The 27,148-nt window shown below is 39.7% G+C and overlaps 1 protein-coding gene across 2 annotated transcripts in view; it reads right to left on the reverse strand.

The window, feature by feature from the left end:
- Positions 1-27,148, reverse strand: part of EPB41L4A (erythrocyte membrane protein band 4.1 like 4A) — a 248,797-nt gene that overhangs the window by 12,361 nt on the left and 209,288 nt on the right. For both annotated transcript variants that reach the window (XM_021701451.1, XM_021701458.1), the window contains exons 16-18: positions 22,834-22,881; positions 21,764-21,841; positions 9,850-9,969 (exon numbers count right to left, since the gene is read on the reverse strand). In XM_021701451.1, the coding sequence (XP_021557126.1) occupies positions 9,850-9,969; positions 21,764-21,841; positions 22,834-22,881 (246 nt within the window). The remainder of the gene's footprint in view (positions 1-9,849; positions 9,970-21,763; positions 21,842-22,833; positions 22,882-27,148) is intronic.

The raw sequence follows: 27,148 nt of genomic DNA on the forward strand, positions 1-27,148 counted from the left end.
CTGACAACAGCACCCAGCAGATAACTTCATTAGTTGTCAACAAATCTCAGATTTTTAATGTCATAGCTGAAATAAGAGAGGGCCCAGTATGTCCAAATAAGGTATTCCATCATCGTGTAGAGTTTTAACAGTTTTATCTAGTTGCCTACTTGACATTTCGATTTGATTGCCCACTTGGTTTCTCAAACCTAACAAAACAAAAAAATCTTTTTTTTTTTTTTAAAGATTTTATTTATTTATTTGAGAGAGAGAGAATGAGATAGACAGCATGAGAGGGGGGAGGGTCAGAGAGAGAGGCAGACTCCCTGCTGAGCAGGGAGCCCGACATGGGACTCAATCCCGGGACTCCAGGATCATGACCTGAGCCAAAGGCAGTTGCTTAACCAACTGAGCCACCCAGGCGCCCAAAACAAAAAAATCTTAATACTCTCTCCCCACACATCTCCAGCTCATCTCACCCGACCTCAGTAAAACCTCATGACTACCCACTCCATCCATCAGCCCCAAAGTGAAAATTCATCCAAAATACCTCTAACACTCCACATCCATCACCACTACTTCCAAAATGTCTTTCCATTCACTTCTCTTCATTTCTACCACCACCATCTTCTCAGCTAAAACCACCTCTCACACTAGCCCACCACAGAAGTTTCCCAATGGGTCTTCCTGTTGGGAAGGTCTTCTTTCTCAATCTGCTTTTTACCAAGGAGGCAGAGCAACTTCTGAAGGAACTTCTTCAAAAAGATTTTTTTTCCCTTCACTTGTCATTTTTTTAACTGCACTTCGGCCCTATCAGCTATATTGTTAATCAACCAAGTTCAGTTATAAAGTCACCCCAAATATTTGCTAAATCTTTTTTATGGTTTGCTTTAAAACTAAAATCCAGAACATCAAACTCTTAATGGGGCGCTCTCATACAACTGCATTTTTTTGAGATAATCCTCTATCCGATCTGATATTTTTATCATGTAGTTAAGATTAAAAGTAAAGTTTAAATAAGATTTTAAGTTTAAAGTATCATTATTTTCTGATTTCAATTGATCTAATAAAAGCAATACCCAATTTAAAGGTATTTCTCTACCAGGGCACCTGGGTGGCTTAGTCAGTTAAGCGTCTGACTCTTGATCTCAGCTCAGGTCTTGATCTTAAGGTCATGAGCTCGAGAAAAAAAAAAATATTTCTCCACCTTAAAAGAGTATTCCTGAACTTCTGCTTGTGATCACAATTCAGTAAGTGGTATCAGATGAACCTTTCCCTCCTCAAGATCTATAAAACAAAATATACCAAGCAACTATTTTTCAGACACTGGGCAACAGACAAGATAAGCCTGTGATAGTGAAGCACAAGGCAAGCCCACCCCCTTACCCCCAACCCTCCCACCCCCTCCACCCCCCCCTTCAGTGTTCTGCCTGGGGGCACCTTCCCAATGCCATAAAGGGAAAGTGGAGCTCAAGCAGCTACAGTCTCATGGGGCTAGGGAGGCAGAGATCGGAATGTAAGGCTATCGATAAGGATGGAATTTACAGTGCAGAATAAAATATAAAAGGGGACTCCAGAAGTCTGTATGGGGTTTTCCTTAAGGTTGGCTGAGTATATTCACTGCACATAATCTCTACATAAGCAGGGTAAGACTATGTGAGTTCTAATGGAGGGCAGCTGCTGCAAGGCTTAGAGCTGAATAGAGACCCCAGAGAGTGGGAAGTGGTAGGAGACAGAGTTCTGATGCAGTTGCTGTGGAGAAGCCATGCTGAGCACGGTGTACATTCAATTAAGACACCAGAAAAGCCAGGTTTTAGGAATAAGGACCAAGCCTAAAGTAAAAAACACATCCTAAGCTAATGACCAAGTCTAAAATGTTCCACCCTATCAAAGCATAAAACCAAGCATAAAAAGTAAGATCAAGAGTAGCCAACAATTGGGGCACCTGGGTGGCTCAGTCCGTTAAGCGGCCCGACTTGATTTAGGCTCAGGTCGTGATCCTGTCACCTTGGGCTCAGCTCAGTGTGGAGTCTCCTTGTCCCTCTGCCCCTCCCCCCACTCGTGTGCACACTCATGAGTGCGCGCGCTCTCTCTCTAAAACAAATAAAATCTCTAAAAAAAAAAAAAGGCATAGCCAACAATTTAGCTGCCTGCCAGAACAAAATTTGACTCTTCAAAGACAGCATAATCCAAACCTCCTCCTAGATATTATCTAAAATTTTCAGCATACAATAAAAAATTACTGTATATGTAGAGAGATAAGAAAATATAATCATAATCTAAAATAATAAAAGCAGTCAATAGAAACAGATTTTGAAAGACACAGACATGCGAATTCACCAACAAGGGCTTTAAAACATCTTGTACAAATGTGTATAACAATTTAAAGGAAAATATGGACATAATAAATTAACAGATGGGAAATCTCAACAAAGAAATGAAAAGAATAAAAAGAACAAAACTGAAATTCTAGAATAGGAAAGTATAAAGTTTAGAGTGGCTTTAAGAGAAGATTGGACAACACAGGGAGCAAAGATTGATGAGGTTGAAAACAAGTCAACAGAAATGATCAAAATTTAAAAGGGGAGCAAAAAGATTTTAAAAATGAACAAAACCTTGTTTGCTTGTGTGACAATACTAAATGGTCTAGCATATATACAATTGGATGCCCAAGAAAAGAGGAAGACTGAATGGGTCAGAAAAAAAGAATTTGAAAAATAATGGCCAAAAAAATCTCTGAAATTTGGTGGAAAAAAACATCAAATTACAAAAACATAAATGATAAATACAAAGAAAACCACATTTAGCTATACCACAGTCAAACAGATAAAAACTAAAAATAATGGAAAAATCATAAAAGTAGCTAGCGGGAAAAAAAGACGAAGTCCATACGGTGCCCATGGAATGAAGACTGACCTATCAGAAATGACGGAAACCAGAATACAACTGAACCATCTCTTTTAAGTGGGAAAGAAAAACCCATCAACTTGGAATCCTATAGCTAGTGAAATTATGTTACAAATAAGGGTTAAAATAAAGACATTTTCACACAAAACTGAGCTAATGTATCATCTGCAGACTGGTACTATTAAGACATGCTAAAGCAAGAAAAATAGAATGTCAGATCTAGAGGAAGAAACAGAACACACTGATAATAGTAAATAAGTAGGTAACTGTATTCATTTTCTATTGCTGCTGTAGCCACTGACAAATTTAGTGGCTTAAAACAACACAAATTTCTTATCATAAAATTCTGTAGATCAGAAATCTGACCAAGGTCTAACTGGACTAAAATCAAGGTGTTGACAGAGCTACATTCCTTTTTGGAGGCTCTAGGGGAAAATCCACTTCCTTACCTCTTCCAACTTTAGAGGCTGCCCCCATTCTTTAGCTCGTGGCCCCTTCCTCCATCTTCAAAGCCAGTAACAGAGATTGAATTCTTCTCAAACTGAATCATTCTCACTCCTTCTCCTGTCCTTTTTTCCACTTTTTAAGAACCCTGGGATTACTTTGAGCCCACCTGAATAACTCAGGAGAAGATCTCTGGCAGAAGGTCAACTGGTTAACAATCTTAATTCCACCTGCAACCTTAATTCCCCTTTGCCATCTAACAAAATATTTACAAGTCTTGGAGACTAAGATATGGACACATCTAGGGGACTATTTTCTGTCTACTACAATAACTATAACTTTTTTTCCTCTTTTCTTGATTTCTTTTAAAAACAACTTCCTGTTTAAGCAAAGATAATAACATTGTAACATGGGGCTACTAATATGCAAAAATAAGATGTATGACAATAGTACAAAGAACAAAGAGGGATAAATGGAGCTATATTTTTCCAAGATTTCTAAATTTACATATTTCTAAATTTTACATATGCTGTGATAAATTAAGGAATCATACTGTAAGCCATTGAGAAACCACTAAAGAAAAAAATAATAAAAAGTATAGGGAAGATGTTAATTACAAGTAAAATAGAGTACCAAAAAATATTCAATTAACACAAGATATATAATAGGAAAGGAGGAACAAACCAACAAAAAACAGATACAGTAAATAGGAAAAAGAGCAAAATGGTACACATGAACCACCAAATATTAATAATTACATGAACTGCAAATATACTAACATTCAATTTAAAGGGTAGGAGATGGTCAGGTAGATTTAAAAAAAAAAAGTCCAACCCTATGCTGTCTACAAGAGATCAAGAGATGGACTCTAAATAGAAAAACATACCTCAGCTAAAAATGAAAGGGTTAAAAGGACAGAACATGCAAAGAGAGAGCATGAAAAGGATGCAATGGATACACACACACACACCCCCACACAAAAGAGTTTGGGTGTGTGTGTCTGTGTGTGTAGTGGACACAAAGAAAGGAGTATTATCAGCATAAAGAAGACATTTCATAATGATAAAAGGGTCAATTCACCAGGGAGACAAAAAAATTGCAAATATGTAGGTACCTAACATCAGAGCTACAAAATATCTTGAAGCAAAAACTGACAGAACTAAAGAGTAAAACAGACAAATCCATAATCATTACTGGAAATTTTAACACCCCTCTCTCAATGACTGATGGAAGAGTAAACAAAGAAATCGGAAAAGATGCAGACCATCTGAACAAGACTATCAGCTAACTAGATCTACTTGACATTTATAGACTACATCCAATGCCTGAGAATACTCATTCTTTTCAAGTCCACCAGATCATTCATCATGAAAGATTATATGCTAGGTCATAAAACAAGTCTCAATAAATTTCAAAGGAATCTTAGAGATTGTTTTTATCACAATGGAATTAAATTAGAAATCAATAATACTCATGAGATATCTAGAAAATCCTCTAATATTTGGAAATTAATCAACACACTACTAAAAAAAAGTCTAGGGTCAAAGAAATCACAAGAAATTAAAAATGATTTTGAACTACATGATAATAAAAACACATCAAAATATGTGAGATACAGTTAAAACTATAGGGCTTGGGGGAAATTTACAACTTTATACTTATATTTAAAAGGGAGAAAGGTTTATGAGTGTGACCTTAAGAAGATGAAAAAAGAACAAATAAAAGACAAAATGAATATTGGGAAGTAATAAAGAGTGGAAATCAATGAAATAGACAGCAAAGAAAATCAACAAACCCAAGTTAGTTCTCTGAAAAGATAGATTAAGGGAAATATAAAGAGAAAACACAAATTATCAACATCAGGAATAAAAGAGGTGGTATCACAACAGATGTTAAAAAGATACTAAAGAATTATTATGAAAAATTTTTGCTAAAAGATTTGATAATTTAGATAAAATGAACAAATTCTTTTTAAAGAATACTTAAACCTACACGTAACAAGTAAAAATCAGAATGGCCCAATCAATCAATATCTGTTCAAGAAACTGAGATTGTAATTTGAAACTTTCCATAAAGAAAATTCCAGGCAGAGATGGTTTTACTGGTGAATTATATCAAATATTTAAGGAAGGAATAATGCTAATTTTTTACATTAACTATTTCAGAAAATGGAGAAAAGATGAACACTTGCCAAATTATTTTAAATGACCAGTAAAAACCTGTTACCAAAAACCTGACAAAGATACAAGAAAATTACAGACCAGTATTTCTTAACAAAATAATATCAAATAGAATCCAGCAATATATAGAAGGGATAATACATCAGGACCCTGAGGGTTTATCTCAGGAATGCAAGGATGTATCATTCAAAACTGAATCACTGTAATTCTCCCACTAACAGAATAAAGAAGTCATCTCAGATGCAGAAAAAGCTTATAACAAAATTCAAACTCATTCACGATAAAAACTCTTACACTAGAAACAGAATGATCTTCCTCAATCTTACAGCTAGCATCATACTTAATATGGCATACTGAATGTTTTCCCCCTAAGAAAGAGAACAAGCTAAGGAGGTCTCTGTTCTTACTACTTCTATTCAACATTGTAATTCAACACTGTACTGGAAGATATAGCCAGCGTATAAAGGGAAAAAATAGAAATAAAAAGAAAAAAGATTAGAAATAAAGGAAAATGGTCTCTGGTCACAAACAATAGGATTGTAAATGTGAAAAATCCTAAGGAATTTTTTTAAAAAGCTTCCAGAGATATGAAATCAATTTAACATTAAAGGTTGCAAAGTGGCAAGATACAATATTAATATAAAAATAATTTGTTCAGAGAAAGACACGTATCATATGATCTCACTGATATGAGGAATTCTTAATCTCAGGAAACAAACTGAGGGTTGCTGGAGTGGTGGGGGGTGGGAGGGATGGGGTAGCTGGGTGATAGACATTGGGGAGGGTATGTGCTATGGTGAGCTCTGTGAATTGTGTAAGATTGATGAATCACAGACCTGTACCTCTGAAACAAATAATACATTATATGTTTTAAAAAAAAAAAAAAAAAAGACGATAGTAGGAAGGGAAAAATGAAGGGGGGGAAATCGGAGGGAGAGATGAGCCATGAGAGACTATGGACTCTGAGAAACAAACTGAGGGTTCTAGAGGGGGGGAGGGTGGGGGGATGGGTTAGCCTGGTGATGGGTATTAAAGAGGGCACGTTTTGAATGGAGCACTGGGTGTTATACGCAAACAATGAATCACAGAACACTACATCAAAAACTAATGATGTAATGTATGGTGATTAACATAACATAATAAAATAAAATAAAAATAATTTGTGTTTCTATCTACTAACCAACAATTGGAAAATAGCATTTTTAAAGTATAGTTCAGTACCATTAAAAATATTAAACATTTAGGATTAAATGTAACAAAATAAATGCAGTAACTCCATACTGCAATCCAAGAAACATTGCTGAAAGATGTTAAGAGGCTTAAATAAATGGTTAAGAATTTTCTCCAAATTGAGCTATAGATTCAACATAAGCCTAAAGTCTTTTTTTGGGGGGGGGGGGAGTAAAATCTAACAAGCTGATTCAAAAATTCATGTAGAAATGCAGAAGACCTAAAATAGCTAAAGCAATCTTGAAAATAAAAAAAACAACATTGGAGAATTTATACTACCTGATTCAAGTCTTACTATAAAGCTACAGTAACCAAGACAACATGGTGGCTTACGAACAGACAAATAGATCAATGAAATAAAATTGGCCCACATATAAGCAGTTAACTGAATTTCAACAGAGGCCGCAAGGCATTTCAATGAAGATAGTCTTTTTAACACATGGGCCTGGAATACTGCATAAGCACCTGGAAAAAAACTTCTCAATATCTACCTCTACCTCATACATACTGAACAATTAATTCTAGAGGGATGACAGACCTAAATAAAAAGCAAAATCTATAAACCTGCTAGAAAAAGGTATGAGAACATCTTTGTGACTTTGGGGTAGGCAAATATTCCTTAGGATGTAAAAAAGTCTTAACTATAAATGAAAACAAAATGATATCCTGGTCTTCATCAAAATTTAAAATATCTGTTTATCAAAAAACAATGTTAAGAACATGAAAAAGCAAACCACAGCTAGGAAGAAAATATACATCATATACATATCTGAAAAAGAACTTATATCCAGACTACATAAAGAACCCTACAAATAAGTAATAAAAAAGAAACAATCCAATAAAAATGGGCAAAAAGTTAAACACTTTAAAAAGGAAGATACATGAATAGCCAAAAAGCACAGGAAAATGTGGTTAACATCATTAGTCATCAGGGAAATGTTAATTGAAACCATAATGGGATATCACTTCAAGCCAAACCGAATAGCTAAAATTAATAAGACAGAACTAAGTATTTACAGGAATGGGGCAGAATTAGAACTCTCATACACCTCTAGTGGGGGCATAAAATGATACAGCCTTCTCGGAAATCATTTTGGTAGTTTATTATTACATTTAATATGGTTAGAAATATCCTCTAACCCAGCAATTCCACTCAGGTATTGATCCCAGGGCATAAGATAACATACTCCACAGATATACTTGTATAGAATGTGTATAGAAACTTTTAACACAATAGCAAAAAGTGGAAACAACCCATATGCCCATCAAGAGGAGAATGGATAAACAAATCGTGGTATAATCATACAATGGACTATTACTCAAAAATTTTAAATATTGCCTCCAGTAATGTTTTTTGACTTCTTCAAAATTTATATAGAAAACTTTTCCCAATTTTATTTTACTTTTCCCTTTTTAATAAATGAAATTTACTATGGGCATTTAATTGAATTTAGAATGAAATTTAGAAATTTATAAATTATGAGAAAAACTAAATGCTGCTTTTAAACCTTTTTTTTTTTTTTTTTTTTTTTTTGACAGAGAGAGAGAGCCAGAGAGCACAAGCAGAAGGAATGGCAGAGGGAGAGGGAGAAGCAGGCTCTGCACTGAGCAGGGAGCCCCACACCGGACTCGATCCCAGGACCCTGGTACCATGACCTGAGCTGAAGGCAGACGCTTAACCAACTGAGCCACCCAGGCGCCCCTAAATGCTGTTTTTAAGATTTAATGCCAAGTAACCAAACCTTGTGTATTACAAGTCCCTGAGAAAGAAGATTCCACATGGAAAGGTAAAAGCGTGGTTGCAAAAGATTTACCCATGACTATGCTGCATCCTGATCTTGGGATTCTGTGCCTTTTGGTTAAACTGTCAACCATAAGGTCTTGATTCTTCCAGTTCTAAACCTCTCTTTTATAATGGAGCTGGGGGAAGGTAGTAGTCAAGACAAAGGAAAATTTATTAACTTCTGCTTTAAATTGTATATTTTAATTAGGTTCCAGAACAAAAACATTATGGAGCAACAAATAAATCTTTAAGGGTCTGGTACACAGCATAGTCACTACTTGAGAATTTTCTATTAGAAAAGAAACAGACATCACTCATTATGATGTACCACCAATAAAAACAAAACCACACTCTAGGATAACTTCTAATTAAAAAGTAAGCATCCAAGACTGAAAAGCATCCCTTAGAGCCACACGGGGTTCTGGGGTGTATCCTCCGAGTTCTCTCCTAGCCTCTGTTAACCAGAACACCCTGTTGCCTGGCTCCCTGGATCCACCCCCTCCACCTACCTACAGTTTGTCTCTGTATCCACTCCGTGGCCTCCTTCCACCACCCTATCTGAGACACTAATCCATCCTTCCACAAATAAGCAACACCAGACATCTAACCACCTAGGATCACAAAGGGATGGATAGTTAGTCGCAGCTCACACTTAAAAGGTATGCTTTGGGAAGGGGTGTGGAGATGGGGCTATCTAAATCTGAATGATGCACACATTAAAAAAAAAAAAAAAAACCTAGAAATTTTATCAGCTCAAAAGAAAATTAATTTGGGGGACTGGCAATCTCATCATTATGGGGTAATTGTGCTCACACATGGCATTGCCTAGCAACAGAAGGCACAGGCAAATCCCAGCATTGGGGTGTAATGAATCACTCACTGCCTACTGCTCACAAATGGTAATTTAATAGGAAGATATTCACATCTGGTTCAATCTCGAACAAGACTTCAGAGAATTCTGCAGACTCAAATTGAGAGAAGCAGCAGGTATTTTTGCCAACAGCCAGGCTCCAGAACAAAGACTGTTCCTACTTACCTGGTTGAATGTATGCTTTGTTTAAAAACAAAACAAAACAAAACAGAGTCTTGATAGCCTTGTTTTCAACATTTTGTTTTGGCAATGCTCCAACTTCTATGGCTTCCGATAGAGTTAATGAATGTCACAAACATAAGAAGGGAAATATGACAAACAAACAATGGGATAATCGTGTTGGAACTAAAATCACTTTAGAAGACCTCAAAGAGACAGCTCCATCTGCCCTAGAATCTGCATGCTACTTCAAGCTCAGTGCTTTTTGAATAAAGGTATAAAAAGAGCCTACATACGAGCGAGATCTATGTCTGGATCGTCTGTTGTTGGGGTCTGCCTGATTTTTTTCCTTTTGTCTCCTTAATACAGCTTCCCACTGAGGCGCTGAATCAACCATATCATTCTCCTGCCGTATTCTGAAAGGAAAGACCATTCATCTCAAGTTAACATTCACACATGTGATGCTCTATTTTTCGGTTCATCCTAAACGTGCTTTTAAAAGTTAAGAAGTTATCAAATAAATTATTGTAAAGTTTATATTAAGAAACTTAAAGTTATTTAAGAAGCAATTTTATTAAAATCACGTAAAGCTAAGAATGTATTAACTGGATTAGTATATCCGTAAGTAGATAAGTGTGCACAGACACACATATATATGTGTGTTAGAATATTTATACATAAATACGTAAGTATATATTAGTTTCAGGCTTCTATCTTTGGCTTAAAATCTTCTAAGAAATAGGCATGGCAAACAAAAAACTCATTTAAAGCATATCTAAGTTCTGACTCAAGAAACAGCAGTGTCTGCTATAGGGCTGATCTTAAATCATGAAACAAAATCTTTTTTAAAAAACATACTAATCAAAGTAGCAATAAATAATTTTACTTGAAATGTTCTTAAAAATTCACACTAATTGTCAAAGTTTTCATGGACAATAAGTGCCAGATATAATCCCCCCCTTTTTTTGAGAGAGAGAGAGAGGGGGAGGGGGCTGGGGGGAGGAGCAGGAGAGGGAGAGAGAGAGAGAATCCTATGCAGGCTCCACGCTCAGCACAGAACCCAATCTCACAACCCCGAGATTATGACCTGAGCCAAATTCAAGAGGTGAATGCTTAACTGCACCACCCAGGCACCACCCCCCTCACAAATTCCCATTTTTAAGACAGAAAACTAGAAGTACAGAAAGCTAACAGTGGTGGCATGCATTAGCAGGTGAGCAGGCCCACAGCATTCTGAGGATGGCTGCTGACATGGGGAGGAGGAAGTACGGGTGAGGACTCAATGCCAGCAGGGGCCCGGCAGGAAATGTAAATGAGGAAAAGGGAAATCCAGCGTGGGGGTGCTGGGGGGCACAGGCAGCTGTCATACGAGATCACAGGACAGTGTTTCCAAATCCTCTCATTTTTTTTTTTTAAAGATTTTATTTATTTATCTGAGACAGAGAGAATGAGAGAGACAGAGAGCACATGAGAGGGGGGAGGGTCAGAGGGAGAAGCAGGCTCCCTGCCGAGCAGGGACTCGATCAGGGGACTCCAGGATCATGACCTGAGCCGAAGGCTGTCGCTTAACCAACTGAGCCACCCAGGCACCCAAATCCTCTCATTTTCTAAAGATAACCTACAAATTTGGACTTTTAAAGTGAACTCTTCCAGTTTCTAAGTATTGACAACCAATGCTGAATGTTAAGATACTGTATGAACCTAACAATACCCATCCATGGACCACACTGCCGAAGTTCTGGACTTTTGCTGTTACCAAGTCTTTCTAATAACAAGGGTAAGGTGCTGCAGGGGAGAGGTGGGGAAGAAGTATCTAGTTAAAGCAATACTGTCTGGAATGTGCTGCAATGATGCTGTGAAGGCGTTGAGTATTCCTTGCAAAAATCAAACACCCAGGGACACCTGGGTGGCTCAGTCGGTTAAGCGTCTGCCTTCAGCTCAGGTCATGATTCAGGGGTCCTGGGAGCGAGCCCCGAGTCTGGCTCCCTGCTCAGCTGCTTTCTGCCACTCCCCTTGCTTGTGCTTTCTTGCTCTCTCTCTAATAAATAAATAAAATCTTTTAAAAAAATCAAACACCTGTTATTTGAATATTTAACATTTTTTTAAAGATTTTATTTATTTATTTATTTACTTGACACAGAGAGAGAGAGCACACGCGCACAAGAGAGCACAAGTGACGTGGGACTTGATCCCAGGACCCCAGGATCATGACCTGAGCCGAAGGCAGACGCTTAACCGACTGAGCCACCTAGGCACCCCTGAATATTTTACTTTTAATTTATATAAGTTCTTCAGGAAGCTGCTCCAGAGTATTCACTCCAGACACTGACACTACCAGGGTGTGAGAGAGTAGCATGGAACTGCAAGGTCATCGTCACAAAACTGTAACTACATGAGCATTACTACTTCAAAACAAAATGAAAAGAACAGACGGACAAGTCTGGAGACATTTCTCTCTCTAAACAGATACCTTTGATTGCCCTGTTAACAGCACTTAGTATAGACTGTGGGGTGGGTATTTAGATTTGCTTATAAATGCAAATCAGTAGATGAGTAACAAATATTCATTTTACATATAACTTTTTTTTTAAAGATTTTATTTATATATCTGCCAGAGAGAGAGAGAGAGAGAGAGCACCAGCAGGGGGAGCGGCAGGCAGAGGGAGAAGCAGGCTCCCCGCTGAGCAAGGAGCCAGGACCTGAGCCGAAGGCAGATGCTTAACGACCGAGCCACCCAGGTGTCCATTACATATAAATTAAAGACAATGTAAAGCAAATTCAAGTTAAAAAGGCCAGTGCCTTATGAAGAAGCAACTATTTAAATCTCTCTAAAGAGAAATCGTGTTAGGTAAAAAAAAATGATCTGTAACACACTCAAGCCTTTGAACTGTGTTTCCTCATTGAAGGAATAGGCTGCTATGTGAAAATTAACAGGATGCAGTGAAGGCATGTTTCACAGATTCAAGAACATAGTTCCCTCTCTCACAGCATGTACAGAGGAAATTAAAACTGAATATACACTGCTATGGACCTTAATATTAGAATTATCTAAAGGAAAATAGGAGAAGGTATACTACTTGAGGTCATAATTATTAATCATTCTTTGAAACAAACACTTGCGCTTGAAAATGCCATGTGCGTAATACATACGCACACGTATATGTATTTTCACAACCAGAACCTACCATCTCTGAGCCACTCTACACCATCACGCACCAGTCTGGTTGGGGAGCAGACCTGGACACTACCAGGACTGAGGGACCCAGAGTTAGGAAGAAACACCCAAAAGAAAGCGGTCAGGCTGGCAGGAGTTACTCTCCTCCCACAGGAACCCACGCCTCAAATTGCCCAGAAAGACACAGAAAACCCAGGTCTCCAAGGGCATCTGGGGGGCACAGTTGGTCAAGCGTCCAACTCTTGGTTTCAGCTCAGGTGGTGGTCTCAGGGTTGTGAGATCAAGCCCCACGTCAGGCTCTGCACTCGTGCAGAGTCTGCTCAAGACTCTCTTTCCCTCTGCCCCTCCCACCACACTCGCGAGCTGGCCCTCACCCTCTCTAAAAATAAGTAAATCTTTAAAAAAATAAAATAAAATAAAACCCAGATCTCTTTCTAACCCTGGGGTCTTTTAGACCATAGCTTCCATTCTGAGCTAATCTGATGCCCTGTTCATGGGCAGGACTAAATTTCACAATGCTAAATTTTTTAAATCAGGAACTAAGCATTTTTTAATATTTTTCAGAGGTCAAGCCTACCAGCATGGCAAACATACTGTTCCCAGAGGACAGACATTTAAATGGAAGCACAATTAGTATATGCTCATTCTCTCCCAGTGTGGATTTCAGCTGGTTACCTTCATACTCAGACTTTACTCTGATGATAAAATAATAAAATTCCTAAGACATGACCAAGCAAAGTTCTGGTAACTTGCTAGTAATGTAAACTGAATCAGAAAGAATTTCAGATTATGGCATGTACCTTTAACTTCTGTTTTGCTAATGGAAAAGTCTAAAGTGAGGGCCGGGAAACCCTGTCACTTAATATTCACAGGTTTCAAAGACAGATGCCCTCTACTGGTGATACTATTTCATAAATATTCTAACAAGGTGCATTAAAAATGTAAGGCTCATTGGAGAGTCACAACAGAAGCACATTTTCTCCAAGTAATGGGTTGTGTAGCTGCCTTAGTCTGTAATGAAGTTTGAAATTACACCCTTACAAAAGGCCTCTGGTTAATGGTGCCTCATTACAAGAATGAAAGTGTCATTTCTTCCATCCCTGAACTGCTCTAGAAAATACAGGTGCTATGTGGAAAGGAAAAATCCTAGCCCTAAAAGCAAGAATATTATAATGCTCAATCCTTAAAAGGCAGGAATGAACTGTTCTGTGCATGAGAGAATAAAGAAATAGACATTTAAGTAAAAGATGTCCCCTGTAATGATTCTGGCTTGTGTCATTTATCCTTAGGGGTGGGATATACCAGTGCTGCTTTTTTGCTCCTCTCCTGCTATATTTTAATTTCGACATAGAGATTTACATTTTGAAGAATAAAAACAGTGCAAGCATTGTATCAACATAATATTTTTTAAAACGTCAAAATGTGCTCTTATAGGACAGGTACGCATGAGAGTCTCAAGGGGGAAAAAAGCGTCCACTGTCAATTACACTGGGATGTATTCATTTTCAAATGCTGCATTTAAAAGTGAAGCTCACAAACACTAAGTGTTTCTTTCATGCACTCTTCAAGGTAAGAACTACATTCCCCATATTTTGTCCATTTCCTCACCCACAAGTAAGGAGAGTTAACAGCTGGGTTAGGAAGACATCATAACAAGGCTTCTATTTTTTAATTAATATATAAGGGAGACCACTGCTTTAGAATAAAGCATATTCCAGCAATGTTTCAGAATAAGAGAATTCTAAACATTTCCTGCACGTTTCACCAAACTTCAACACCCTACTTTTCCGGACGATCTGTGCAATTTAGATTATGACTGCACTTGACACTTAATTAAAGTCTGCAAAAGGTTTTGAAGATGAAATGCCATATAATCACTTGATAACAATAATGAAGATAATGACTATCCCTAGTCTCTTCTTTCCTACTCCCCCATTACAGTTCCGCCTCCTCTATGAAATTCCTCACGTTACCAAACCCCACGGGTCTCACTTGGCCCTCTACCTTTACCTGGGCAGTTCTGCTCCTAATAGAACCTTCCTTTATACCAGTTCTTAATTCACTTCTTGTTCACTGGGATAAAGACCACGTTTAATGCTGAACCTGAGAAAGCCCATGGACCAAATGCATCATGAAGCTTCAAGATGACATGAGCAATGCACGGTGTTCCTGAGCTCTGCCTCATCCCAGCTCTGGGCAAATTGTTTATCTTTGGTCAAGTCTGTCTCTTCATCTACCAAATCACTGCAAAGATCCTTTCTAGCTTTAAAACTCTATGTTTTCTCTATTTGTGTTTTACTTCCAAGCCAGTCAGACATGTCGAAACCAACCTCTCTTCTTTAGCTATAGCACAACTGTCCAGATAATTGCTTCATATGGGCCACTCCATCGCTAATATTAAGCCTGCGGGTCCCAAGTGATTGTGGACTTGTGCTTCTCATCAACGCATTCATTTCTGGATCACCTGCTATAAACCAATCTTCATCTATTTTTTCAGTAATTTTTCTTCCCTGGGGAAATTTACGTTGGTTCCAGGCATCTGTTGACAGACTCCCTGAACACCAGCAAGCAAAAAATTCATTTGCTTTTCCCAACCTACCCCCACCATCAATAAATTATTCTTATTTGCCCTTAAAGGTGTTTCTGTCTCTTCCACTTATTCCTTATGCTTTCCCTACAAAAATGGGCTGCCTTTGGTGCAATTTCCCTTTCAAACTCTTTCTGTTTTCATAATTTTTGCAACCTGCTACGCCCTCAAGGGCTCAGTAATCTGACAGCATTCCTCAGTTGCTACAGCTTTGTACTACTGGAGTCATCTCTGTCCACTCTGATTATGCTTTGCAAGCCCTAAATCATCCGTATCAAATATCTAAATCTTAATACGACTTATTGAAGTAGAAATCAGTAACTCTTGCAATCTGCACCATGGTGAACACTGTCTGTTTCTACTGGCTTTGCATCACCTGCCCTCTCCAGACCAACCATTTTTGCCTTGTTTGCAGCCCCTGCTTAAATCAGGGACAGGGCAATAGGGAATCCTTACAAGGAGACCTATTTTTAGGCAATGAGGAAAAAGTACCCACTGGTTTAAGCTTGCTACCATTCAAAACTCATCCTTTTCCTTGGGCACAAGGATAATAAGTTCTTCTTCTTCTTCTTCTTTTTTTAATGACTCCAACAACCAGAAAACCTTACCAAAATCTTCATCTTCTAGATTTGCCCTACTCAGATGTATCATCCCTATTAGTTGCAGTGCCACAGAAGACAGCTTTTGTCCTCCTTTCTTTTTTTTAAACAATAACATAAAAGACTTAGTGCAACGTATTTAGTATTTAAGACCATTTTAACCCATTATTCAGGTACAGATTCTAAAGACATCTAAAAGGCAAGAAGAAACTCTAACAACACTTGTGGTAGAATGAATTTGTTAGAAACACTGACTTTTTTGTTAAAGGGAGCTGGGCCCATTTTACAGATGTATCAGGGACTTCAGATAAAACTGAGCAGTGCTGAAAATTCTCATTAATCTAATAGCATCTGCTTATGCAAGGCACTTTCTACTTTTCAAAGCACATCCATTACCTCCTGGATCCTTACAAACCTCTTGTGAGGTAGGCAGAGCAGGTATTATTCCACTTTGCGGGTGGGAAAACTAAGATTCAGAGGGTAAAGTAACCAGGAACTCACCACACAACTCTTCCAAGTAGGGTCAAATTCATAACACAGGCTCCCTTCTTCTTTGCTCTGTGCTCTGTCCTGTGGGCGTGCACGCGCGCGCACACACACACACACAGCCTCACATATATAACTTGCGTGTTGATGATGCACATGCCCCAGGATAAAAGTAGGGAAAGGCCCAAATGGTCCTCTATTGCCAATTTACCCTAGTCCTGCTCTTACCTGTAGCCCCTCATTTCTCTTGCTCTTCTAATCCTCTCCAGGCTCCAGAGTTACTTCCACTTTTATGCTTATGCAAAACACACCAGACAACTTCTCCATCACTGCCCCCAATCCCCTCCAAATCTCCCACCTCAAAATCTTAAAAGCCTAGCAACACATCAAAGCTAATGACTAAGTAATCCACAGATTCTCCCCAGTGAACGCTCAAAGGACTGACTCCCTGTTTTCATCAATAGCACAAAGGATATTTTGCAGACTGGTTTCTTTGAATGTAAAGGATATTTTATTAAGCCCAAGGTATTTTAAGGGAAATCTCGGCTTGTGAAAGGTTTCACTCTGAAAAGTCTACTCCCTTGGTTCTTCAACGTACATCCTGGGCAAGTCCTGAGCAAGGCTCATAGGCTCAGACCTATAGAGACAGGCTGGCTGAGCCTTCTGATCTCAGGTGTAAGAATCAAAATTCTAACTAGTGAAAATGGATATAATCTAATATTCACATAGATCATTAGCTTCATACTGCCCTGTACTTGGTAGGTTCCCAATTTGATGAATTTAGTCGAACCAATTATTTCACAAATCAGTAGAGCAAAGGAAGTAATCTCTAAAGAAAACTGAAGCATTTTAGTTGTTAATCCTACCAGTGAATTGAAATATCAATTTCATTTCCCAGTATCAATCTATCCTTCACTATTTCGGTCATAATGATCCCTTGATAAACGTTTGGGGGTCACAAAGACACCCCCCTCAAGAATCTGATGAAGGCTATAGACCCTATCACCAGAAAACTGTACACTTGGAAACACACAGAATTTTACATACAATTTCAAGAGATCCCTAAAACCTACTGATGAATCAGAGACTATTAAGGCCTGATCTGAAAAGAACCACGTATGTACAGGTAGGGAAGGTGGGAGCAAGGAAGACAGGACTAAAGAAAAGTGAGAGAAGCTGGAAAAAGGGTGGAAGGGAGGGGGGACAGGCCAAGAAGAGCCTGACTTCAAGGCCAAATATCAGACCCTGTGGTTCCACCGTCAAGTGCTCTCACTTTCTCGGTTTTAAGTGATCTTTACTGTGACCCATTCGATAACAGACAGCAGTATACACCCCACCTTAAAGATGAGCAAACTCAGATTTAAAGTGGTTTCAAGAGTTGCCTAAGGTCAAATACCAGGACAGGACAGAACCAAGGCCCTGATCCACATTCTTGGGGTTTTTTTCTGATGCTTCCCTGGCTCCTAAGCGGAGGCAGAACTCAGAGAAGAAAAAGGAAGACAGAGTGGAGAAAAACTAAGGAAAGAAAAAGAAAGGAACTAAGTGAGGAAAAATAATGTGAGAGAAAGATATAAAAGGGAGGCAAGAGGACAGAGATGAAGATACAAGCAGGGACACTAAGGGGAAAATAAGCCTTTGTCATCTTAGATGTCCCAACAACAAACGGTGCTCCAACGTCCAGCTCATTATAAAAAAAAGGAGTAAGAAACTGTCCTCTCAAATCTCAAAACCTAGAAAACTGTAGGATACTCGTCCAGATTATAAAAATAGTAAAGGGAAAACAACTAAGACGGAAAGGTGTAAAGAAAGACATCAACAACCCGGCAGATCAAGGAGGAAGCCAAGCCTCCTGGTGCTGTAGGAACCGTGTGGAATGAAATGCAGGTGTGAACACACAATTGACAAGAGGGCCCTTGCGCATCTAGCCTCCACAGCTCTGGACCCAAAGGTGAGAGCGGACGTGCTTACCCACAGCTACACTTTTCTAAAATCGGAATTGGCTTAAAGAGCAATCCTTGTTCCTAATATTAGCCTTCCAGCGTTGGTATGAATTACTATTATTTACTTTTAATGGTTGTGAAAAGCCACACAGCTACTGCTTTGGGTAAAGTTGACTTGTAAACCTTGTTGCATTCACTTGTGTTTCTCCTCAGACAAAATAAGAGAAGTTTACATTGTTATCCGCCAGAACAGTGAAGGGGCTTAAGATCCAACAGGTAGACATCGTGGAAAAACAAAACAAAACAAAAAACCAAACCCAGTATTTCCAGAGTCACCTCAAACCTAACAGGTAAGACTTCCTTATGTCACTCACACACACACACACAAATCCACGGGTGCCTGGGTGGCTCAGTCAGTTACGCGTCTGCCTTCAACTCAGGTCAGGATCCCAGGATCCTGGGATCAAGTCCCGAGTCAGGCTCCCTGCTCAGCGGGGAATCTGCTTCTCCCTCTGCCCCATCACCCAGCTCATGCTCACTCTCTCTCTCTCTCACAAAAATAAATAAATAAAATCTAAACTATCCTTGTAAAAAAAAAAAAATTCCAGCAAAAAGGAATGACAAAGGGAACAACACCCCAAATACTACAGAGACCACACACAATCTCCAAAAAAGTAAATCTGAGTCTGTCCAGAGTTCTACTGGACACACAAGAGGCTTCAAAATGTTCAAAAAGCAAATCTGCACAGTCTTTTCCCCACTGCCCCAGGCTTTGGTTCCCACAGGGAGACAGGAAGGCAGCGTGTATCAAGAGCAGGCTCTGGTTTCAAAGGTAGTGAAGTATTCAGACTGAATTTAGAGACCTGGCTGGCAGGAAGTAGAACATCAGCATGTTCAGGATTCAGTTTGCCCCATTCTAGGGTTACCAGGTTCCTTTAATAAAAGCACAAAGGATGCTGTTGAGAGCTTGGCTGTGTCATACTGCTGGCCGAGATAAGGCAGGATGGGGCTGAAGAGACTCATCCTCTCCCCAAAAAAGGAGTTTTTTGAACAAGTTGGAAGTCAGACAGGAGGAGACAACCCTTTGTCACAGACAGAAGACATATTGGGACTGTCAGAAGGGCTGCAGTTTAAATATTCAGATCTCTGATGTGGAATGAATGGGCTCTGGCAAAATCTAAAAGGCTAATAATAATGGGAAGAAGGGGTTAGCGGTAACAGAACATAATGAGGAAGCAGCGCCCAGAGACAGTATAATGTGTCTGCCCCCCTCCTTCCCTACACCAGAATTTTCAGGAGTGGAGAATGGAAATGGAAGACGTATTTTTCCCTCTGCCCAGTTTTTGCTATGCCCCCGAGAGCTAGACCCTAGACCTCATCTTCTATAAACACAGGCAACTTATGTAACCCTCGGGCAGTATTTCTACAGGTAAAATAAATGAGTTTGAAGGCCTTTGGGTCAGAGTGTGTTTTGAAAGCGATTTCTCATTAATAGCCTTACAAAGTACATTGGCATGTCAACCAACATTCAGAACCACCGTCATTCTCAGACACACCACTAAGACCCTATAAAGAAAGCCAATCTACAAAATCCTCTAGGGAAGGCAAAGGGAGAACCTGGTGAGGGAGAAAACACCTATGAGGAACATTAAAGCTCGTGCAACTGGATCAGAAACAGGCTGTTTAAGGATTTGTTGGCAACCTTTAAATAGTGTTTCATAATAACAGCAAATGGCACCATGAGCACTTTTGGCCCAAAAGACAATGTTTTTAAACAGGCCACCTTCTGAGAAGTTGAGACTAGAAGCATCTATGAGCACAACTTGGAATACAACAAGCAAAACAGAAACAGAGGTGTTAAGATACTGGCTTGATCAGTAAGTACAAACAGGAGGAAAATTTGTTATTTGTTTTTTGCTTTGTTTTGTGTGGTTTACGCAGATACCGAATTTTAGAGCAGGAAGAGGGTACCTCAGGGAAAGCTACCCTCCACACCTGGGTTTTGACAAATGAAGAAACTATCATCATTTCCTTGAGAAAGGTGTCCTAACACATTGAGATCTCACCTCTACCTAGTGTGACTCCAGCCCCTAAGAAGGCTCCACAGAGAAAGCTTTCCTAAGAAAATGACCCACTCTTGCAATGCTGTCTGGGCTATTAGTACACAGGCTTCATTGTTAGGCAGGCCAATTCAATGTGTGCCAAGCACAAGGGCTCCAAGTACTGAAGAAGGACCTTGGAGATTATCTCATCGGACTATCTCACTTTACAGAAGGGAAAAATATGACCCAGAAAAACAAAGCAAGGAGGCCAGCGCTCCACATCACACTGGGAACGGGTTTCTCAGCAGGGCCACAACTGACATCTTTTGGACCAGATACTTCTTGGGTGGGGAGAGGGCTGTCCTGTGCATTGCAGGATATTTAGCAGCACCCCTGGCCAACAGTGGTCCCCCTACCCAATTGTGACAATCAAAACATGGCCAAACATCCTCTGAGAGTGGAGGGGCAAGACAAAATTGCCCCCCATTGAGAACCACTGGGTTAGAAACCGGGACAACCAGCAACCCAATCCCTCTCACTCCCAACATGGTGCTCTTTCACGAAGTGAGCCCTCGTTTTTAAATAAATATGTTGGGACCAGAGAGAACTGATTAAAGCATTAAGTCATCATGAATACGGATTACATGTCAAATGATATTATTACCCAACAATTAAGAATGAGCCTTAAAAAATGAGTCTTAAAGATATGAACTACCTGCATTTATCCATCTAACTGTATGTGCCTGACATGAATATAAACACATTATGTTCATGTACATGTATGAGGCTGAGACTATGAAATCTATGAAATAAGGAGTCTCTCAGTTTTGGCTGGAGAAAAGACAGTAATGTCACGTTAAAAGATACTTCAGGGAGAAATACCTCTAGAAATGGTCACATTTCTTACCATCCTTAGACAAATTCACTACACATTGTACCTAAATATAGATCTTTTTTTTTTAATTAACAAGAAGGGACCCTCATCATCAACTTATTTAATCATCTTATTATAAAGATAAACTCAGTTCAAAGAGCTGCAGTTTCCTAAAACAGTGCTTCAAAACAGTGCCAGATTCCTTCTTAAACACAGATGAGAAAAAGAGGCGCCTGGGTGGCTCAGTGGGTTAAGCGTCTGCCTTCAGCTCAGGTCATGATCCCGGGGTCCTGGGATCGAGCCCCGCATCGGGCTCCCTGCTCAGCGGGAAGCCTGCTTCTCCCTCTCCCTATGACCCTCCCCCTGCTTGTGCTCTTTCTCTCTCTCTCTCTGTCAAATAAATAAATCTTGAAAAGAAAAATGAAAAAGAAATAGGATGCACAGCTTCTACCACCAACAGCAACCTCTGGTTTTGGAGCTCCAGATAACTACAGTATCAAATATTACCTGTTTCTCTTTTTCCGGTGTTCTCTATTAGAATTTTCTGATTCACTCCCACTGCTCGTGTTACAGCGTGAGCGTGACCTGAAGACAAAATGAGAAGAACAAAAGAAAAAAAAAAACCCACATTTATGACAAATAAAAAATTTCAGAAAGGTTCATGTTGGTTCTTCAGAATGAATTTTGCAATAAAACGACTAATCCAAACATCAGTAGCTATTATTATCCCTCCCTCAGTCAGTGCTCCCAAGTTCAGTCAGACATCTGAATGAGTCTACAGACACGTGAAAGCAGATTAGGGCAAATGTCACCCTGCTCCCCAAAAAGACCATGAAATCAAGCATTTCCAACAGAACTCTGCCATGGCAAAACCCTAAGCCCCTGAAGTGGACTAAATATGAACACAAAGTACTGTCACACCCCCGGCCCATATCAACGGAGGTAGAGCTTATTTCCCCTCCCCTGGAATTAGCACTGGTCCTGTGACTGACTTAATCAACAGAATGATGTGGAAGGGCTACTCTCTGCCAGTTCCTGGACTGTCTGTCTCTTCAGAGAGTGGGTAGCTCCTGCTTCCTCCTGGCGCCATCTCAAGAAGCCAAGGCCAGCCAGGTAGAAAAGCCATGGAGAGAGAGAAGCCTTAGGCCTCCCACCATTTTGCCAAGACATCAAACAGGAGAGAGAAAGGCCTCTTGAATATTCCAGCCCCCGCTGCCCTCTGACTGCAGCTTCATATGAGACTAGCAAAACCAGCCTGTTCAATCAACAGAATCATACAACATATATATGGTTGTTGTGGCTTTAAGCCACTAAGTTTTGGGGTGATTTTAAGGTAGCAATAGATAACCAAGACAGCTCCTCTGCGATACAAAAAAGCAGAAAAAAAGAGAAATTGCTAAGGATGCTACAGAATGGAAGACTGAGAACCAACTGAAGCCAAAGCTGGTATCTCCAAGTTAATTTTTCTATAATGACCTCAAAGGAGTCACTAACAACAACCCCCGCTCTGGCTTCCACTCTGAGTAATGCTAATCCTTCCTCCCTCTCCCTGTCCCTCCTGCCATTTTTGTTTTTACCTCCTCCTTTGCTTTAGATCTGAGTCTTCACCACTGTTATGGGCTTTCCTATAGAAAACAAATAAATGAAGATATTAAAAAAAATAGAAAATTATCCATTGGCTAAGGAAAGCATAGCAAAATGAGTTTCACTTCAGTTCACACATATCTGTTTTGTATTCGTTCATTTTTAAATCACACAACATGCCCAATTCCAGAAGTAGAACATATCACCAACCAGCCTCCAAAAGCCAGCAACCTCAAGGAGGCTGCAAACAGTCTACAACAACAACGCACAGCATGTCTGTGAGGTACGATTCACCCAATGATGGGACTGTCTGTAGTTCCTACATCTATAATCTGACGAGTCCAGTTCTGCCATAATCTGACTGGCATCAGCTCTCACTCGCATGCCCTTTCCAACACCCTGGCCTCCAAGGCCCCTGACCATTTCTCTAATAACCTCTTCACAATAACTCAGCAGCCCACATCATGGCCACACTTTGGACTTTCTCATCTGTAACCACCTCCAAACACTTTGGTCTCTGGCCACAATCTCCTCCCCTTCCTATTTACACTCCTGAACAGCTCAGATGGGGCACCCTGGTTAAACATGCAGATCTGGAGCCAGACAACCTGAAGGTGGGTCCCATCTCCTCCACCGATGAGGTGTGTGATTCCAACAAACTACTTCTCTACTAAGCGCCTCAGTTTTCATGGAACCTCCCACGAAGGGCTGTTATGAGGATAAAATGAACACATTTAAAATGCACAGAGTAGGACCTGGCTTACTGAAGCAACCAACAAATGTTAGCTCTAATTATTATTGCTTATTTTCATGACTTCCCTTCTACTTTCTTTGACCTCAATAGAACTATTTGTTCATTGACCTTGCTACTTCCCATCCACTCCTCTTGGCCTTTCTTCATTTCCTCCCTGACTCACTAAGTTTTCCATCATTTTGATAACATGTATGCCAATACTCAAAACTTCCTCCAATTCTCTGTTTGTGGTTCAGCATTTCTGGCAAGATCCCACACATGGGTAAATCAAAATATCCAGGTTTTCTGAGCCAGCCTTCAACAGCTGGCTGACCAGTGCTGGAGGGAGTTACAACAGAAGGACACATTAGTTATACTACAAATTCATGTTCACAAACTTCATGTGAATCCACAACATCCTCCCACCTTTCTCTGATCTAAGTACTCTCTCTGCAAAGCGGTTTCAAACTCTTTCTACCTCACAACCCTCTGATAAACCGGTCCCTCTGCATCAGCAGCCGACTTTGTTTTCTCCTTCCAAAGAAAAAGTAGCCATCAGATGGCAACTCTTTCATATTCCTGTTACCAAAAATAGCACTTGCCTACATCTCCTTCTGTGTTATTTACAGATCTTACAGATCTGTCCTTACAACTAAGGTCAGTCCCTCCACCTGTGTTGTCTGGGTCCCATCACCTCTTATCTTCTCAATGACTTTCAGTAACTACCCTCCTACCTCTCAGATATATTCAACTTGTCCATATGGAAAATTCTCTTATCAGCTTTTCACGTTATCAAGTTTCTACTACTTAAACACACACATGTACGGGGCGCCTGGGTGGCTCAGTCGGTTAAACGTCTGCCTTCGCCTCAGGTCGTGATCTCGGGGTCCTGGCATCGAGCCCTGCGTGGGCTGCAGGGAGCCTGCTTCTCCCTCTCCCTTTGCCCCTCCCCACCGCTTGTGCTCTCTCACTCTCAAATAAATTGATAAAATCTTAAAAAAAAATACACACACGTCTGCTTGACTCCATATCCCCCTTCATTTTTCTCCTAGTCTCTCCTCTCTCTTTCAAAGCACCAAACTTCTTGAGAGAGGTGCCTAAGCCTCTTGTCTCTGGTCTTTACCCTTTATCATACATGCCTTCACACCGGTTGGGCAGACATGGCTCTTTCATGCCACCATCACGACATACCTTCCCCCACTTCACAAACATACTTATATCAAACAGCATAACGTTGATAGGTCTCTGTCCTTACACCAAATTTTTCGATAATTTTTACTTGGTATAAATATAATTATATATTGTTTACAGATGATCTCTACAGCGTTTAAGGAATACAATTCCATTCTTGTATAGGTTTTACAATTTTCTTAAAGATAACAATTGCCTAGTTTTCTATGTACCTATAGGTTGCTTAGTTTTCCTTGTTTTATCACTAATTCTTCATCAAAACTCTGAGAGTTGCAAAAATCCTCCTGAGATGGGTGAGTACTTAGGTAATCTACAAGATCCACTAACATCTTCCCTGGAGCCCTGTGCCCTCCTGCTCACATCTAGATGATCTGTTCCCTAGTACTCCTGTGCAAATGTCACTTTGATTACTCCCTTCACCATGATCTAGGGAATTCCTTCTGCTTCTTTGTAAGATGAATCCCATATGTCCAGTTCTCATGACTACTTGCCTTGGTTTTGGAGGAACATATCTTCCAGTTGTTAACAAAGAAAGTCTGCATGGCAGGTACATTTTCTTTTGAGAGCTGGAATTTCTCAAAATATCTTTGATACACGTAATTATAGTTTTCTGGGCTTAGAATCCTAAATTGAAAAGAATCTCCCCTCAGCGTTTTGAAGGCAATGCTTATCTTCTTTCTCTGACATTGCTGTTAAGGAGCCCAATGCCACCATTCTGATTTGTCAACATTTGTGCATGAACTTTTTCTCTCTCATATTCCTCCCTTCCTGGAAGTTTTAAAAATTCTCTCTTAACCTATAATATTTTGAAATTTAATGATATTGGATCTTGGTCTGGATCTAATTTTCCAGTCTATTATACCAAATGCTCCATAGCTTTTCTCTATAACGTTTGATCATTCAGTTTGGGATATTTTCTTGTACTACTTCTTTAATAGTTTCCTCATCTGCATTTTTTTTCCCTTGGAAATTTCACTACTCAAATGTTTGATATACAGGTTTGTTTATCCTTATGTTCCATATATCTGTTTTATTTTTGTTCTACTTTGGGGATGATTTCCTTAACTTAATCTTCCAAACCTTCTACTAATTATTTTAAATTCTGCTACAGGAATTTGAAGTCTAAGAATTCCTACTTGTTCTTCTCTTTTGATATCAATTTTTTTCTCAAGATAATTATACTTTGGGAGTGCCCGGGTGGCTCAGTCAGTTAAGCATCTGCCTCCGGCTCAGGTCATAATCCCAGGGTCCTGGGATTGAGCCCTGCATGGGGTTCCCTGCTCAGTGGGAGTCTGCTTCTCCCTCTCCCTCTGCCCCTCCCCCCAGCTCATGCTCTCTCTCTCTCTCTCTCTCAAATAAATAAAATCTTTTTTAGGGGCGTCTGGGTTGCTCAGTCATTAAGCATCTGCCTTCAGCTCAGGTCATGATCCTAGGGTCCTGGGATGGAGCCCCGCATCAGGCTCCCTGCTCCGCGGGAAGCCTGCTTCTCCCTCTCCCACTCCCCCTGCTTGTGTTCCCACTCTCGCTGTGTCTCTCTCTGTCAAATAAATAAATAAAATCTTTTTAAAAAATAAAAAAAAAACACTTTTTAAAAAAAACGGTAATTATACCTTTAAGACATTTTTCTTATATTGTCTCTATTTCCTGTGAGTACACACATGCACACACACACACTGCTCATTGTCTGTTTCAGTCTCTGTCTTTCCAAACAGAAGCTATCGTCAAATGCCAAGTGATTATGGCTCTCTCTTCATATTTAAGAATTAGGCACTAAGAGGACTGAAACCCTCTGGATGGTGCAGAGAATGTTAACTGATGGCTTCACTGTGGAGCAAAGTGATGTGGGCAGTATCAACTATTTCACTGGTGGATTCTTTGAAAGTTGGTATCTGTATGTCTTTTCTCTTATATCTGTCTTTCTTACAGTGAGATTCTCTGATCTCATGCTTGGGAGATACATATCTGGCTTCTAGCGTTCTGGGAATGAAGAAGAAAGGGAGCTCTTTCATAAGCAGATTTTCACTCTAGATTTTTCCTCCGTCTCTTTTCTCTAAAAGTAATCCTCTTCAACCAAGCCAAATAAATGCTGGAGTTTCTCCCAGCTCTGTCATTGGCTTGGTCTTCGCATTCTATCTCTACTGTCTACCTAGAGAGTCTCATCTCTGTTTCTTATTTCAATTTACATCTTTAAGAAATTTAAATTTTAGCCAATAGCCAATCTATCTCCAGACTTATATCCGACAATCCATGTGAATCCTGCACTTGGACTTCTCAAAGATTCCACAAATGCAATATATCAAAAACCACTCACAATTGTCCCTTTCAAGCTTGTAATGTCCTAGTGATTATTATTTCAGTGCATCACACTTCAAGCCTGGCTTTCA

This window comes from Neomonachus schauinslandi, chromosome 7, assembly GCF_002201575.2.
Source record: "Neomonachus schauinslandi chromosome 7, ASM220157v2, whole genome shotgun sequence".
Taxonomy (NCBI): Eukaryota; Metazoa; Chordata; class Mammalia; order Carnivora; family Phocidae; genus Neomonachus; species Neomonachus schauinslandi.